General features: G+C 42.9%; 1 protein-coding gene across 12 annotated transcripts in view; it reads right to left on the bottom strand.

Moving 5' to 3' along the window:
- OTOF (otoferlin) overlaps positions 1-15,144 on the bottom strand; it is a 588,950-nt gene that overhangs the window by 151,541 nt on the left and 422,265 nt on the right. For all 12 annotated transcript variants that reach the window (XR_014225011.1, XM_082249402.1, XM_082249403.1 and 9 more), the window contains exons 8-12: positions 14,992-15,046; positions 11,768-11,899; positions 4,057-4,119; positions 1,982-2,066; positions 1,729-1,888 (exon numbers count right to left, since the gene is read on the bottom strand). Coding sequence is in view for 11 of the 12 variants with exons in the window: in XM_082249402.1 (XP_082105528.1) it covers positions 1,729-1,888; positions 1,982-2,066; positions 4,057-4,119; positions 11,768-11,899; positions 14,992-15,046 (495 nt within the window). In the remaining variant the exon portion in view is untranslated. The remainder of the gene's footprint in view (positions 1-1,728; positions 1,889-1,981; positions 2,067-4,056; positions 4,120-11,767; positions 11,900-14,991; positions 15,047-15,144) is intronic.

Below are 15,144 nucleotides of genomic sequence, written 5' to 3'. Positions count from 1 at the left end.
AAGAGCAGCAGGGAAGTATAAGAGGATTTATTATATGCTGCATAGACAGGAGGAAGTTAAATCAGCCTACTGGTTTGCCCTGCACAAGTAAAGCATGTGTTCACTTTAAAAAAGAACTCCACTTTTTATTTTTTTGTGGAAAGAGGAAGAGAAGGAACCTCTGTTGGGTTTCAATTTTTGTGTCCCTCAAACTTAAAAATTGCAGGTATGGATGTTTTTACATACCTACGTTGGTCCAGTTTAGACCAACATAACTATGCATATACCCTACCTGTGGGATCCCTCTAGAAGTTGGAAATCACTAAAGTAGGCACCACCACTAAAGTAATCTCTACTACCTAGCAGGTCCTCTCCCGAACGGCTGCATTGTGAACACAGGAGGTCACCAGCTCGGCACAGAACATGGAAGTTAGTGGAGATTACTGTAGTAGTATTGGTGTCTACTACTGTGATTTCCATCTTCTAGAGAGATCCTACAGGTATAGTATATACATTGGTACATTGGCCCAAGCTGGACCAATATAATCATGTAAAAATACCCATAACTGGACTTCCTCTTTAAATTCCTACTTTTATTGGTTTTAGAGGGTCACAGGTCAACTCTGTTAGCAGGGGCTTGCCTTTTCAAACCGCAAAGATATATCCCAACTCCAAAGCTATCTCCTGCCCAGCCACCATCCCACTATCCAATGAGAGTTCCTTAGCACTCATGCACCAGGTGGTGCCCCTATGCCTGACTTTATAGTTACATACAGTAGTTAGTGAGGTTGAAAAAGACATCAGTCCATCCAATTCAACCTATGATGTGTGTGTGTGTCTACTGTTAACCGCACATTGCATACCCCTGTATGTTGTGATCTTTAAGGTGCCCATCTAATAGTTTTTTGAAACTATCAATGCTCCCTGCTGATACGACTGCTTGCGGGAGAGAATTCCACATCCTTACTGCTCTGACAGTGAAGAACCCCCTGCGTATTTTAAGGTTAAACCGCCTTTCCTCTAGTTTTAGTGAGTGGCCACTTGTCTTATTGTATTCCCTTTCTCTGAATAGTTTGTTCCTTATGCTAGGGTTGCCTGTACAGTATTTGTACATTGATATCATATCCCCCCTCAATCGTCTCTTCTCCAGAGAGAATAAGTTCAGTGCTTGTAGTCTTTCCTCATAGCTGATGTCCTCCATTCCCCTAATTATTTTTGTTGCCCTTCTCTGGACTTTCTCCAATTCCAGCACATCTTTCCCGAGGACCGGTGCCCAGAACTGGACGGCATACTCCAGATGTGGCCAGACCAGAGTCTTGTAGAGTGGGAGAATAATCTCTTTATTTCTGGAGTGAATCCCCTTTTTTATACATCCCAGTATTCTGTTGGCTTTGCTTGCAGCGGCTTGGCATTGCATGCCACTTCCAAGCCTGTTGTCTACCAGTACCCCCAGGTCCTTTTCCATCCTAGACTCACCCAGAGGTTCCCCCCCCCCTAGTGAGTAGCTTGCTTTCTGGTTTCTGGCACCCAGGTGCATTACTTTACATTTTTCTACATTAAATCTCATCTGCCATGTAGTTGGAAGGGTGACACATTCCTTTCATGCCTTCTTTAGCCTAAAACAGATGACACTATGAAATGTTTCAAAGAAGTCCCATAGTGCCTCACAGAAACCTCAAATGAAAAATGAAGCCACCAAAATTAACAACATAAAGGGAAGCAGCCAGGTACAAGGGCTGAGACACTCACCCTTCAATGTCATCATCATCAGTCTCATTAGCTTTGTGAGGTGTCTTTATATTGTCACCTTTTCCAACGACAGCAATGTCACATTTCAGGTAACCCTTAACTCCTGCTGTGATGTCATCAGGGTCAGAAAGAATGGCCCATTTGTGGTAGAATTGGTGTTCTAGAATGATGATGCAAGAGATGGAAGTTAAACATGGATTTACAAAGAAAACTTTCATTTAAACATCTTAGACACCAGCCTATAAGGATCTACCAGGTTGTGTATAGACCGTCCCCACATCCAGCTTGAAGGATCCGACCAATGTGCCACTGCGCAGGAGATTCTTGGAGTGGATGACCTATGAGAAAGCACAAAGCCATATATAAGTTATAACAAATATTGTTCACATAGGAAGTTTTTACTTTATTTTTTCACTCTGTTTACCAATGAGCAAAAGGGAGTTGCAGCTTTAAGATTGGCTTCATACTTATGTGTTGAGATAACGCAACTTCAACACACCTTGCAAACACACTACAACACACATGCATTGTAGCGTACAAAACCACACAGAGGGGAACCAGATGTGGTACACTGCATTAAAAAAAAAAGGTTTCTTTCTATTTTTTTTTTGTGCATTGGCAGCCCATTCAAAATGAATAAGTTACCTCTATATGAAATAACACACATTAATCACTTGCCGACCGCCTGCCACAGATATACTGCGGCAGGCTGGCTCGGCTGCGTGAACCACCGTACCTGTACGACGGTTTGTGGGAGCGCTCCTGGGGCACGCGTGCACCCCCATTAGGGAAGTTGATTCACGGGGCCGGTGGCCGCGATTGCCGCCGGGCACCCGCAATCACTCCCCATGGAGAGATAACAGTGGTCTGCTGTTGTAAACACAGCAGATCGCTGTTCTCTCAGGAATCAGCTCAGAGCGCCTGTGTTCCTCCTATTGGGCATCACAGATTTATGTGTTGATTCCACAAGCCCATCCCCCCCACAGTTAGAAAACACCCCCTAGGCTAACACTTAACCCTTGATCGCCCCTGAGTTTGCCCCTTCCCTGCCATTGTCATTATTACAGTAACAGTGCAAATTTTTAGCACTGATTACTGTATTAATGTCACTGGCCCCCCCATAAGTGTCAAAAATGTCAGTTAGGGGTCCGATCTGTCCACTGCAATGTCGCAGTCCCGCTAAAAATCGCAGATCGCCGCCATTACTAGTAAAAAATTAACAATAAATAAAAATGACATAAATCTTTCCCCTAGTTTGTAGACGCGATAACTTTTGTGCAAACCAATCAAATACCCCTATTTGGATATATATTTTTTACCTAAAATATGTAGTGGAATACAAATTGGCCTAAAAGGATGAAAAAATGTGATTTTCACATTTTTTTTATTGGGGATGTTATATAGCAGAAAGTAAAAAATATTGTTTTTTTTTTCCAGAATTGTCGCCCTTTTTTTGTTTATAGCGCACAAAATGAAAAACGCACAGGTGATCAAATACCACCAAAAGAAAGCTCTGTTTGTGGGGAAAAAAATACATCAATTGTATTTAGGTACAGCGTCGCATAAACATGCAATTGTCCGTTAAAGTGATGCAGTGCCGAATCACAAAAAATAGCCTGGTCCTTAATGGGGTAAAACCTTCCGGTCCGGAAGAGGTTAATGTTTGTGCAGTAACATACTGCAACTCACCAGACAGGTGTGAAGAGCCTTTAAAGGGCCAGCCCATTCTGCCTGACAAAAGTGATGGGAAATCTTCCCAATAGCAACACAGGGTGTAGAAAAACTTGGAAGAGCGTATACCCCCTTCCCTGCTCTATGCAAAACAAAATAAAAATGTTTTGGCTATCCTAGGGATCACAATCTCAGCAAGTGCTTACTGCCAGTCAAAATTTCCAGAATAAAAGGGAATACTTCATACTCATGACTTGCTTGCACTATCTAATCTGAAAATTTTTGGCACTAGATAGGAAAAAATCGACATCGCCGACAGGTAAATTGGGCTGCTGCCCATGTCTTTTCACCTAGTAACTCTAATCTCGATCTTTCTCTAAAACAAATGTAATCTGTGAACTGATATGATATATAGGAGAGATAAAACCTTTTTTTTCATGCTTTTCTTCTCAAACGAAGCCACCATACTCATTATTGGATACATAAATATCGCTTTGCATTCCCGGTGAACAGTAAGAAATAAAATCAATATTCCCTGGAGCCCCGGAGAAAGTAAACTGAGGTTGTAAAATGTGTTTGTGCTGACGGGAGAAGTGATCGCTCACCACACTTCTCAGTGTTTTATGTCGATAGGGAACAGCAAACATTGTTACTTACTGACAGTTTGATAATTTTGTCAAACATCACGTCCGGAGGCACGTGGAAATCAAAGACAAAGTACTGTTGGAAGAAGGAGAGACATTGATTATAAGAGATGGAATTCAGATAACAGAACTCATAGGAACACGTATTTAAACCCCAACAATAAATATATATCTTATGGGCTTCCTTGTGATCTGTTAAATATGCCAGTAAATATCTTTTTTATCTATATGATAATTAAGAATAAAAAATGTTCATCCTGCCAGAAATCCAGTGAGCTTTGAAGTTTCTGTGCTGGCTACCCCTGTCAGTTTCAGTTAGAATTCCTCCCAGCTCCCTCTAAGGACTGAAGAACACCTCCCATTATGTTATGCAGGAGAGGAGAGGGGGAGTAGTTCTAGTTCTGTCCTAGGGTGACAATGCTGCTCTTCTATAGATGCAGTATGGTGAGCATTGTCAGCTAAGACCAGTAAAACTAAAGGAAAAACATTTTCATTGCTGGTCAGGAGGAGTGCAACCTTTAAGCCAACCATAGACGGTTTGAATCTCGGCCGGTTCAGCAGGAACCTGACGAGATTGAAATGATGTATGGGCAAGTTCACTGTATCCAGGTTGTATTGGATTTTACATGCGATTATTACCAGTGGCTATTACAGCCACTAGCAGTAACCACTGTGTTCTCCGGGCAGGGATGGCTCCCCCCCACCGGGAGAACACAATAGCTCCAAGGAAGAGTTTACCCCATCAACACTGGCTGTGTTGATAGGGGAATCAAGCAAATTTATTTTTTGCAACCTGTGGTGGTAAGAATGCTACCCTTAACCACTTGCCGACCGCCGCACGACTATTTACTGCGGCGGTCAGCCCATCACAGGCAGAGCGACGTAGTACTACATCGCTAGCCTGTGAGGGTCTAGGGAGCGAGCGCGCGCCCCCGGAGGCGCGCTCCCTCGTGGTCACGGACCCCCCCCGCGCGTGTAACCAGCGGACCCGATGTCCGCCGGTCACTCGGCGATCGTCGGTGCAGAGGGAGAAAGGCAGGCGGCTAATGTAAACAAGCCGCCTGTCATTCTCCCGTGTATGAATGGTGATCATACGGTTCTACTATGTAGGACCGTTGATCACTGTTCTTACACCTCAAGCCACAGCCAATCACAGTTAGAATCACGCCCCTAGGGACACACATAACCCCTCCCTCTCAAAAAAAGTTAACCCCTTCATGTATAGCACTGATTACTGTAGAAATGTCACTGGTAACCCCAAAAGTGTCAAAAATGTCAGTCAAGGGTCCGATCTGTCCGCCGCAATGTCGCAGTACCGCAAAAAAAAAAAAACGCAGATCGCCGCCATTACGCGTTAAAAAAAAACAACAAAAATGACAAAAATCTTTCCCTTTGTTAGTAAACGCGATAACTTTTGCGCAAACCAATCAAAATACGCTTTTTGCGATTTTTTTTACCAAACATATGTAGCATAAAACAAATTGGCCGAAAATGTTAAAAAGATTTCATTTTTACATTTTTTTGGGGGGGAATTTCATATAAAAAAAATGTGAAAAATATTATTTTTGCAAAATTGAGGCTCTTTTTTTGTTTATAGCGCATGATCAAAAAATTGCACAGGTGATCAAATACCACCAAAAGAAAGCTCTCTTTGTGGGAAAAAAAGGACGTCAAATTCGTTTGGGTACAGCGTCGCACGACCGCGCAATTGTCCGTTAAAGTCACGCAGTGCCGAATCGCAAAATAGGCCCTGGTCAGGAAGGGGGTAAAATCTTTCGGGGCTTAAGTGGTTAAAGAGAGCTTAAAAGATTATTGGTGTCATGCTTCGGTCTCTGCCTAGTGGCGCTGACCTTGAACTAAGCAGCAACTACCATCAAATGGAAGAAAGTCAATCAGCTACAGCTCAAGGAATCTTTAGCAACTTCTGGAGGAACCCTAGTGCTTCCATGGGACCCTGACTGGGAATGGCTGCTCTAGAGACAAACTGATGCAGCTATGCTACTTTTATCAAGCATATTATAGACTTTAGTAACATGGGAAGAAGAAATAACCCCAAACACCATTAACGTCAAGCTTCAGAGGAGAACTTTATTCATGTGATCTGGAGCTGTTCCAAAGTACAACCATTCTGACCTTACATTTCAAGCCTGTCTCATTTCTCATTTCTCTTGGCTTTACATCTGCACTTCCACTCCATGGTTATTAGGTATAATAAATTATTTGGAAATAGAAGGGGGTTGTAAATTCTTCTCCTATCTCTTCTTCTATGCCTAAAAGTCTATTAAGCTGGCCGTACAGATGATTTTTGTCCGAATGTTATTGAAAAATTATTCATCCTAACGTTTTATTTTCTTGCCATCATTGAGTCAACTACTTTTGTTCAAAAGTCCTTAATGTTCCGTCCAAACCTGCTACTTGAATGGAATCCCATTTATTTGAATGGACATTACAATATACAGTATATGATTTTCCCACATTCACAGTTAAAATTTCTTCCATTGAGAAAAATAGCCATCCTGCATCTTCAGATTTTCTCATTGCTACGCTTGAAAACGAACTTTGATTTGACCCCACTAGTAAAATTGAACAAATGTCTTGAAACTGAATATTTTCAAGCAAAAGTTTACCTGTGCATGGCCAGCTTTACCAGTAAGCTAAAGAACGAAACCGCTCAGTAGAAAAGAAGGATAAGCTAGCCCTTATCAAAGTACTTGGTGACTTATGAGGTCAGAGGTTGCCCACAAAGGTTTTGAAAAACATGGTTCTGTTTCCGGGTCCATGCACACTGGGCTTAAAAAAAAACACCAGTTCTTTTGACAGAAAAAAGACACTCATATAGAATATTTTTGTACAGACGTTTAAGAGCATTTATGGACCCTTATGCAAGCCCCAAAATCTCAAGAAGACCTACCAGATGAATTCAGTGAAATAAAAACTAGGGGGCAGTTCTACAAACATCTGGCATGACTTTACTGACAAAATGATAACAACCAAGAACAACAAAAGAGTTAGGCCCCGTTCACACTGGGGTGACGCTACTTGCCGGGGCAACCTCATAGGTCGCGGCGCGCTGCCCGCACCGCGACCTCGGAGCGGCTGGCACGGACTTCATAACATTGAAGTCAATGCAGGTCACTCCAGGTCGCCCCAAAGAAGCTCCGGACCCTTTTTCTAAGTCGGAGTGACTTGTGTCGCTCCTATTAGAACGGGTCCACAGCTTCTCTATGGCAGGCGACCTACGGCGACCTGTCAAGCGACCAGGTCGCCTGACAGGATGCCCCAGTGTGAACGGGGACTTTTACTTTAGTTTAGTATATGTAATAGTGTATCTAAACCCAAGAACACAAATATAATATATTGTAGCTTACCAATCTATAGATGTGGTGGCTGCACTAGTTTCCATTTTCATTTTTTTACCTTCATATTTACCCAATTATCCTGCAAGCAGGGCTGGGACTAAAGAGAGAGAAGGGGGCTGGAGGGGCAGCTGCCCTGGGCACAGTAGGGGTTATTTACTAAAACTGGAGGGTGCAATATCTGTTGCAGCTCAGTTTTTTTTTTGTCAAGCTTATTTGAAAAGCTGACTTTAGAAGCTGATTGTCTACCATGCACAGCCGCACCAGTTTTTTAGTGTTTCAGTTTTAGTAAATCTCCCCCAGTGTCTCTAGGTGTTAAGGGAGGGGAGTGCTGCAAGGCAGTAGGCCATAGAGTAGATTTAACCAAGCCAAGAGTCCTCCTTTACCCCTTCCATCCTTTACTGACCCACCCTATTGCTTGGGGGCTGCCTACCCTAGAGGAGCCCCATCAGAGGAGCAGTGATATCTCTGGCGATGAGGTTCATTGTTTGCACCAGTGGTGTGCATAGGGTGGTTCGGGGGTGCAGTCCACATTGGGTGTTGGCCAGCTGACTGCCCAACATTTATTTCTGTTGCACCTTGCAACTGTCAGACAGGCAGAAGTGGCACTGTTATGCTAGTATCAAAGATCCTAAGTGCAGAGGACGATAGGGTGCCCAACGGGGGAAGAGCAGCTTGGTATCTTCACCCTGGGCAGTAGATTACCTTGTCCTGGCAATGCCTGCCAGTAACATACTTCCTCTTCTAGGGTGACAGCACTTACTCATTGCACTGTATCTATGGCGGAGCAGCGCTGTAACCCCAGGCTGCCCCCCCCCCATTTGGACTACAAATGTTTTACCTATCCCCATCTATCCTACATAGAGTACAGTTGTGTTGTAGTTCATAGACGATAGCTGGGAAGGCCGATTACATTTTATGCAAGTACAAGGATGCTGAAATTCTGTCAGACACAACTAGTATTATGGACAAATGTGCTTAGCTTGTAAAAAGAAAACTAAAGAAGCCACCTCATCTAAGGACTGGTAAGCTGCAATATATTACATTTTTTATCTTGGGTTTTACATACACTTTAATGTGACATTGATTGTTTTAAGCACTTTCAGCAGCTGATTTAATCATTTACTAACTATGCAGCTCCTTTATCTTTTAACCCTTGTCTATATTCCAGTTTAAGATGTTGCCCTGATTGCTTCCCCAGGTTTCTTTCTCTTGCAGCTTCCAATGGAGACACCCATGGACGTCCGCAAGGGGGGGCAAGCGCCCCCCCCCTGTAAATTTCCTGGCCTGCTCTAGGAGGGGAATCTACGGCGAGCCTGCTCTAAAGAGGGATCTATGGGCAACCCTGGTCTGCTCTAAAGGGGGATCTTTGGTCACCCTCCTCTAAAGGGAATCCATGGGGGATCCTGGCCTGCTCTAAAGGGGGATCTATAGGGACCCTGGCATGCTCTAAAGGGGATCTATGGGGATCCTTGCCTGCTCTAAAGGGGGTCATATTGGCTAAATATATATATATTCTTTGCAGGGAGGGCCTGGAGTACCTGGTGGTGCAGGAAAACCTGGTAGCATGGGGAATATAGGTGAAAAGGTTAGACTAAAAAGGGATCTATGGGGACCCTGGCCTGCTCTAAAGGAGGATTTATGGGGGACCCTGGCCTGGGCTGCTCTAAATGGGGATCTATGGGGACCCTGCTCTAAAGGGGATCTATGGGGGTAAAAAGGGGCGGAGCATGGGTGATCTTAAAATGATGCCCCCCCTGAAAAAAGTTTTGCGGATGCCCATGGAGACACCCCTGCATGCAGGGACTACAGTTGTATCCCCCTACACTCTGTGCATCAATAAAAAACACACAGGCCCACAAGACTAGGTTTGCAAGGCACTACCCTGTTCCTCTCTTCTCCTACTTCCTCCCAGCCAACAGACTAGCTGGAGTATGCACTGTCTACTGCTAATGCTTTTCTTTGAAGGCTGGAAGTTCAGGGAAGCAGCCCTGAGAGAGCAGGAACCAGCAGGTTTAAAAGGTGAAAAAAGCAAATGCTGGGTAATAATTTTAACAAACAGCTTGCTGGAGAATGTTTGTTTCATTGTGCTCAATTTGTTCAACCTACAAACGCAGAGAGTTATCACTACTTTAAGGATCAGTCTTGTGGAAAATTGTGTTCTCTCATAGGGGTTACCTTGCTCTGCATTGATGAGTACACCCTTTTTGAAAAGTAAGATTTTAATTAATATCTTAATGAACACAAAAACAATTTCCAAAATTCTGACAAAACTGAATTTTATAGAACATTTGTTTAGCTCATTACATGAAAGTAAGGTTAATAATATAACTTAGATTACAAAATCTTCAGTTTTACTGAAATTAGTTGATGAAAAAATAAATACACCCCACAACAAAAACTACAACATCTAATATTTTGTATGACCTCCATGATATGTAAGAACAGCACCAAGTCTTCTGGGCATGGAATGAACAAGTTGGCGACATATTGTAACATCAATCTTTTTCCATTCTTCAAGAAGGACCTCTTTTAGAGCCTGGATGCTGGATGGAGAGTGATGCCCAACTTGTCTCCTCAGAATTCAACATGTGTTAGATTGAGTTCAGATCAGAGACATACTTGGCCACTGAATCACTTTCACTCTGTTCTTCTTCAGAAATACAACAGTGGCTTTAGATGTGTGTTTTGGATCATTGTCATGTTGGAAAAGTGCACAACGACCAAGGGCACGGATTGATGGTAGCATCTTCTGTTTCAATATAGAGCCGTACATCTGTGAATTCATGATACCATCAATGAAATGCAGCTCCCCGACACCAGCAGCACTCATGTAGCCCCACAGAAGGACACTGCCACCATCATGTTCCACTGTAGGCACCATGCATTATTCTTTGTACTCTTCACCTTTGCGACTCCAAACATTTATCTTGGTCTCATCACTCCAGAGTACCAGAGTACAGAGTCCCAGAAGTCTTCTTCTTTTTCAGCATGGGCCCTGGCAAATTCTAGGCAGGTTTTTTTGTGCATGGGCTTTAGGTGAGGCTTCCTTCGTGGACGACACCCATGCATGCCATTCCTCTGCAATGCATGCTATTTTGTGTCATGGGAAACAATCACCCCAGTTTGGCTTTCCACTTCTTTAACTAACTGCAATCAACTAAATGGCGATTTTCTTTAATCCTTCTCATCAGAAGACACTCCTTTCGAGGTTTTAACTTCTGTGGACGGCCTGGACATCTCTGTGAGATGGTTGCAGTTTCATCTTTGTTAAATTTTTGTATCACTTTTGCTACAGTATTCTGACTGATAAGCAAGTGTCGGTTCACACTGATCCGACCCGACTTCAGGCGACTAATGCCGTCACCTGTGCACCGCGACTTCGGCGTGGCTTGCAACGACTTCACATAATGGAAGTCAATGCAAGTCGCTCCGACTTTGCAAAAAAAAGGTGCAGGCACCTTTTTCTAAGTCGGAGCGACTTGAGTCGCTCCTCTTAGAACGGTTCCATTGCACAGCATGGACCGCTACTTGTCAGGCAACCAAGACGCCTGACAAGTCGGAACAGTGTGAACCAGCACTAAAGCTTTGCTGATCTTCTTGTAGCCTTCACCTTTCTTGTGTAAAGAAATGATTTTCTTTCTCAGGCCTTGTGACATTTCTCTTCCATGTGGTGCCATTGCTGACTGCATGAATTGGGAAGGGAATTTCTTAGTTAGGTAATGCCCTTTTTATAATCAACTGGAAACCCGTTTAATGAATAATTTGACTCCTAAGTTGTAAGTCCTGTAGTTGAATTCTTGTTAATTAGGATTTTGTTGCCTAAAATTTAGCTTTGTTCCTAAGACTTTCATTGGGGTGTATTCATTTTTCTAACATGGTCTTGAATGATTTTTTTAGGAAATATACTTTGTGTGTGCAAATGAACAAATCTTGGCTGAAATCAATAGCCTGCATTTGTGGGAATATTTTGTAGTATAGTTTCTCATAGAAAATGTTGATTCTGAAAGGAAAGTAAAGGTTTTCTGATAAATCTGTTGGGGTGTACTCATTTATGCTGAGCACTGTATATAATCCACATTACCTGTTATATGTTCTCATTTTAAAACCTGTAAACATCTAAGCCTAGTTTGAAAATATTGTGGGTGTTAATACATTTTATTAATATAAATAAAAATAAAAAGCAAAAAAGAAATAGAAGACGCTAGTGTATTAAAGCAAATGCTAGTTTAAATAACATTTCTCCAGTGTATGCTGTTAGCCTGGCTGTGATCAAGAGGAAAGTCTAGCTATTTATAAGATTTTTTTCCTGGAAGATCTCTCACATTCCTTGGAAGTTGTTAATGGCCTGTGGTTCAAAGTACTTACCTCATTATAGTATGGGCAGTTGGTGGACTCTTTCATGGAGGTGTATTTCTTCTCATCTCCGACCTCAACACAAACCACTGGATCCATGTTCAATCCCACCAGCTGCCGAGCCTCGATCACTGTAATACTAACCTGCAGGAGTGGAAGGTCAGAAAATCATTATTTAAAGGATATACTGTAAGTGGAAAAGCTGAAGTTTAGGTATGGAATATTGTTTACATGGTTACACTGGTACAGCTTGGACCAATGTAATTATAGAAACAGAAAAGTGACGGGAGAAAGAAGACTAAAGTCTATCAAGTCTACCCATTATTTTTTTTTTATATACATGTTTATACATTATGTATGTTGCATGCCTGTGGAATACCCTAGGAAGCTGGAAATTATTGTAGTAGATACCACTACTACAGTGATCTCGACTCGCTTCCATGTTCTGTATTGAGCGGCTGCCCTTTTGCATTGTGAACAGGAGGTCGGTCAGCAGGGCCGCTGATAGGGGGGGACCACCAGCCCTCTTGTAGGGGGCCCAAGCACACAGGAGGGCCCACACAGGGAGGGTGATTAGTGATGGACAACAAATACAGAAATCTTCCTCCAGCACCCAAATCTGATCTGTCCTTCTCCTTGCTATCAGCTTTTATCTGCTGAGAAAGAGACAGTCATCTCTCACTAATCCCCCTCCCTGTGTTGGCCCCCCTCCCAGCGCTGGCTCTAATGTTATGTCTGCTCAGGAGTTTATTTGTAACTTTGTTTCTCTCTCTCTCTGTCTCCCTAATCACTGAGCTCCAACTGCCCAGCCTGTATATTTTTCTCATCTCATCTTCATTTTTATTTAACATCATTTTTTTTTCTAGATTTAGCAGGAGTTATGCGAGTTGTGTTATATTTGTGTCTGCTAATAGGGATTTTGTTGTAATTTTAGCTAAATATATCTTTAAAATTTTCTTGGGGGGGGGGGGGCTGCCAGGTAGTCTGTACGGGGCCCCGTGATTTCTAACAGCAGCCCTGTCGGTCAGTCAGCATGGTCACCATTCACTATCTCAATGAATGCAAAATATTTCCTAATTAGACAATGTGGAGAGGCAGGGCAGTGATGTCATGATCTCCACCTCATCCAATAATGTTTTTTTATGACTTTATTAATTTTTACATAGAGTAGGGAAGGGTATGGTCACTTGTAGAAAAAGGTAAAAATTAAAACCTGGTGGTGGCTCTCACCTCCAACCAAAACAAAAAATTATCCTTTGCCTGGAATTGTGGGTGCTCACTCTACTTTTCCACTTGTTTGCCAAGACAAACATAGGGTCGGGCTCTTAGACCAGACAACCAACATACTAAATATTTTCATTCAATCTATATGTCAGACTACAGAAATTAAACTAGTGCCCAATGAATGACATCCTCTGTTTAGCTCATGAGATTCAGGTGCACACGCCAGGCATCTTAGGTAAGGGAAACCGGCCGTGAAGCCTTCCAACTTCACAGCCCGTTTCCTACTGCACATGCGTAAGTCGCGCTGCAGTTTCTAAATAGTCCTGCAGTCTTCTGGGACCTGTGTGTGTCCCAGAAGGCTGCGGGGGAAGGACGAGGGGCCAGATATCATTGTAGATCACCACAGTGATCTGACCTGGAAGAGGGAGCGGGTACCTGTCAAAACCAGGTACCCTCTTGCCCCCAAAAAACTGCCAAATGTGGCAGTGAAGGGGGGAGGGTGCTAAACAAGTGGAGCTTCCCCTTTTGGTTGGAGCTCCACTTAAACCTTCTTTATCTGCCCCAGGAGTCCTTAAAAAAAGGAGAATATTGAGTTTTCAGTAAGTTGAGCATGAGTACACCCCTACTATCCCTCCATGCCATGTAAATGCCTTTCTAAAAGTCACCGTGATGGTTCCATTACTTTGAAAGATGTTCCAAATATTGGAAATCCAGATTGCCTGCAAAGGGCTAGTGGAGTGAATCTACATTAGAGTTATTAACTTGTGATCTACAGTGTATGGCCTAGTATCAACAGATAAGATCAGTTGTGATCTACAGTGTATGGCCTAGTATCAACAGATAAGATCAGTTGTGATCTACAGTGTATGGCCTAGTATCAACAGAAAAGATCAGTTGTGATCTACAGTGTATGGCCTAGTATGGTTAATGTCCAGAAGGACTTACCATAAAAGCCTTCTAGAGACTCAAAGGAATTAGATATAAGTATTGTACAGAATGTAATTGTCAAGAGTCTGTATTAGTGAACCCTTGTAGTTCACCAACTCTGGGTTCCCCAGGGTGCAGAGTTTAAGCCCCAGCCTGCTTCTTCACTAGGGCCCCTGATGGTGGGGATGGTCTTGCAGCAAGCCGGAACCAGGTCACGGCCCCTAGGTACGACCAGCTGGGAATGCAGGCAAATCTTAGTAAGGGCAGAGTACAACAGGAGACTGAGGGAAAAACCAGGAAACAAGCCAAGGTCAGGGTGGGCGGCAGACAAAGACAACAATAAACGAAGCTGGGATTGGTACACTGGTAGTCAGACATAGGATATACAGGTAGTAACAACCAGGCATTCAGAGAACTGTGAAGTTGATCAGGCAAGGAGCACTGCACTGAAAACATGTATATATAGGAAAGCAAACAGGGAGGTGACCCAGGAAGTAATAGAAGGAAAAAGGATATAAACCCACAGTAGAGCAAGCGACGCCCATAGGTGAACAGAGAAGCCAAACACCACATGTGAAATGGAGTCACAGATCTAGAAGAACCCTGCAGCAAGGAGGTAAGAATTTCACAAACAAACTGCAGGCTAGCCTGTGATAGTAATGTGAGCCCATGGTTGGTATATGAGGAGAGGAACATCGGATCTATGGGCCCAGGAAGAGTCGTTCCCTCTTGAACTAACCCAATTATTTAAATCATAATTAAAGCAAACAGTATTTTTACAGTATACCGCCATCTTGGATTCCTCAAGGAGAGCCTAGGGACAGGTTATAGATGCCAATCACTTCCTACTAGATTTCATGCCAGTGCTTTTATTCTGCCCCTGGTTCCTCCTAAAAGTGACTCACATTCAATACAGGGCACTCTGAATTACCAGACTAAATTATTTTTCAGTGCATGCATGGTTTGGAATCCGCTTGTTTGTGAGTCATTTTAATACTTGTTATTTTCATAATCTGGCCACAGGTTCACTTTATACTGCAAAATGTTTGCAAAATTTAGAAGAGAAAATGTTCCTGAAGACTTACTTGGTAATCCATTGGTCTCCCAGCACTGGGCTCCATTTTGATGTCAGGCTTAGATCTACAGGAAAATAAATCAGTTATATAACCTCTAACATTAAAGTAAGCCTACCAACAAATAAATGCAAGGATTTAATATATACAGTATAGGAAATCTCA

This window comes from Pelophylax lessonae (assembly GCF_965119305.1).
Source record: "Pelophylax lessonae genome assembly, chromosome: 3".
NCBI classification, from domain to species: Eukaryota; Metazoa; Chordata; class Amphibia; order Anura; family Ranidae; genus Pelophylax; species Pelophylax lessonae.
Note: the sequence above shows the minus strand (reverse complement) of the source record. Positions and strands in the feature narration are given on the sequence as shown.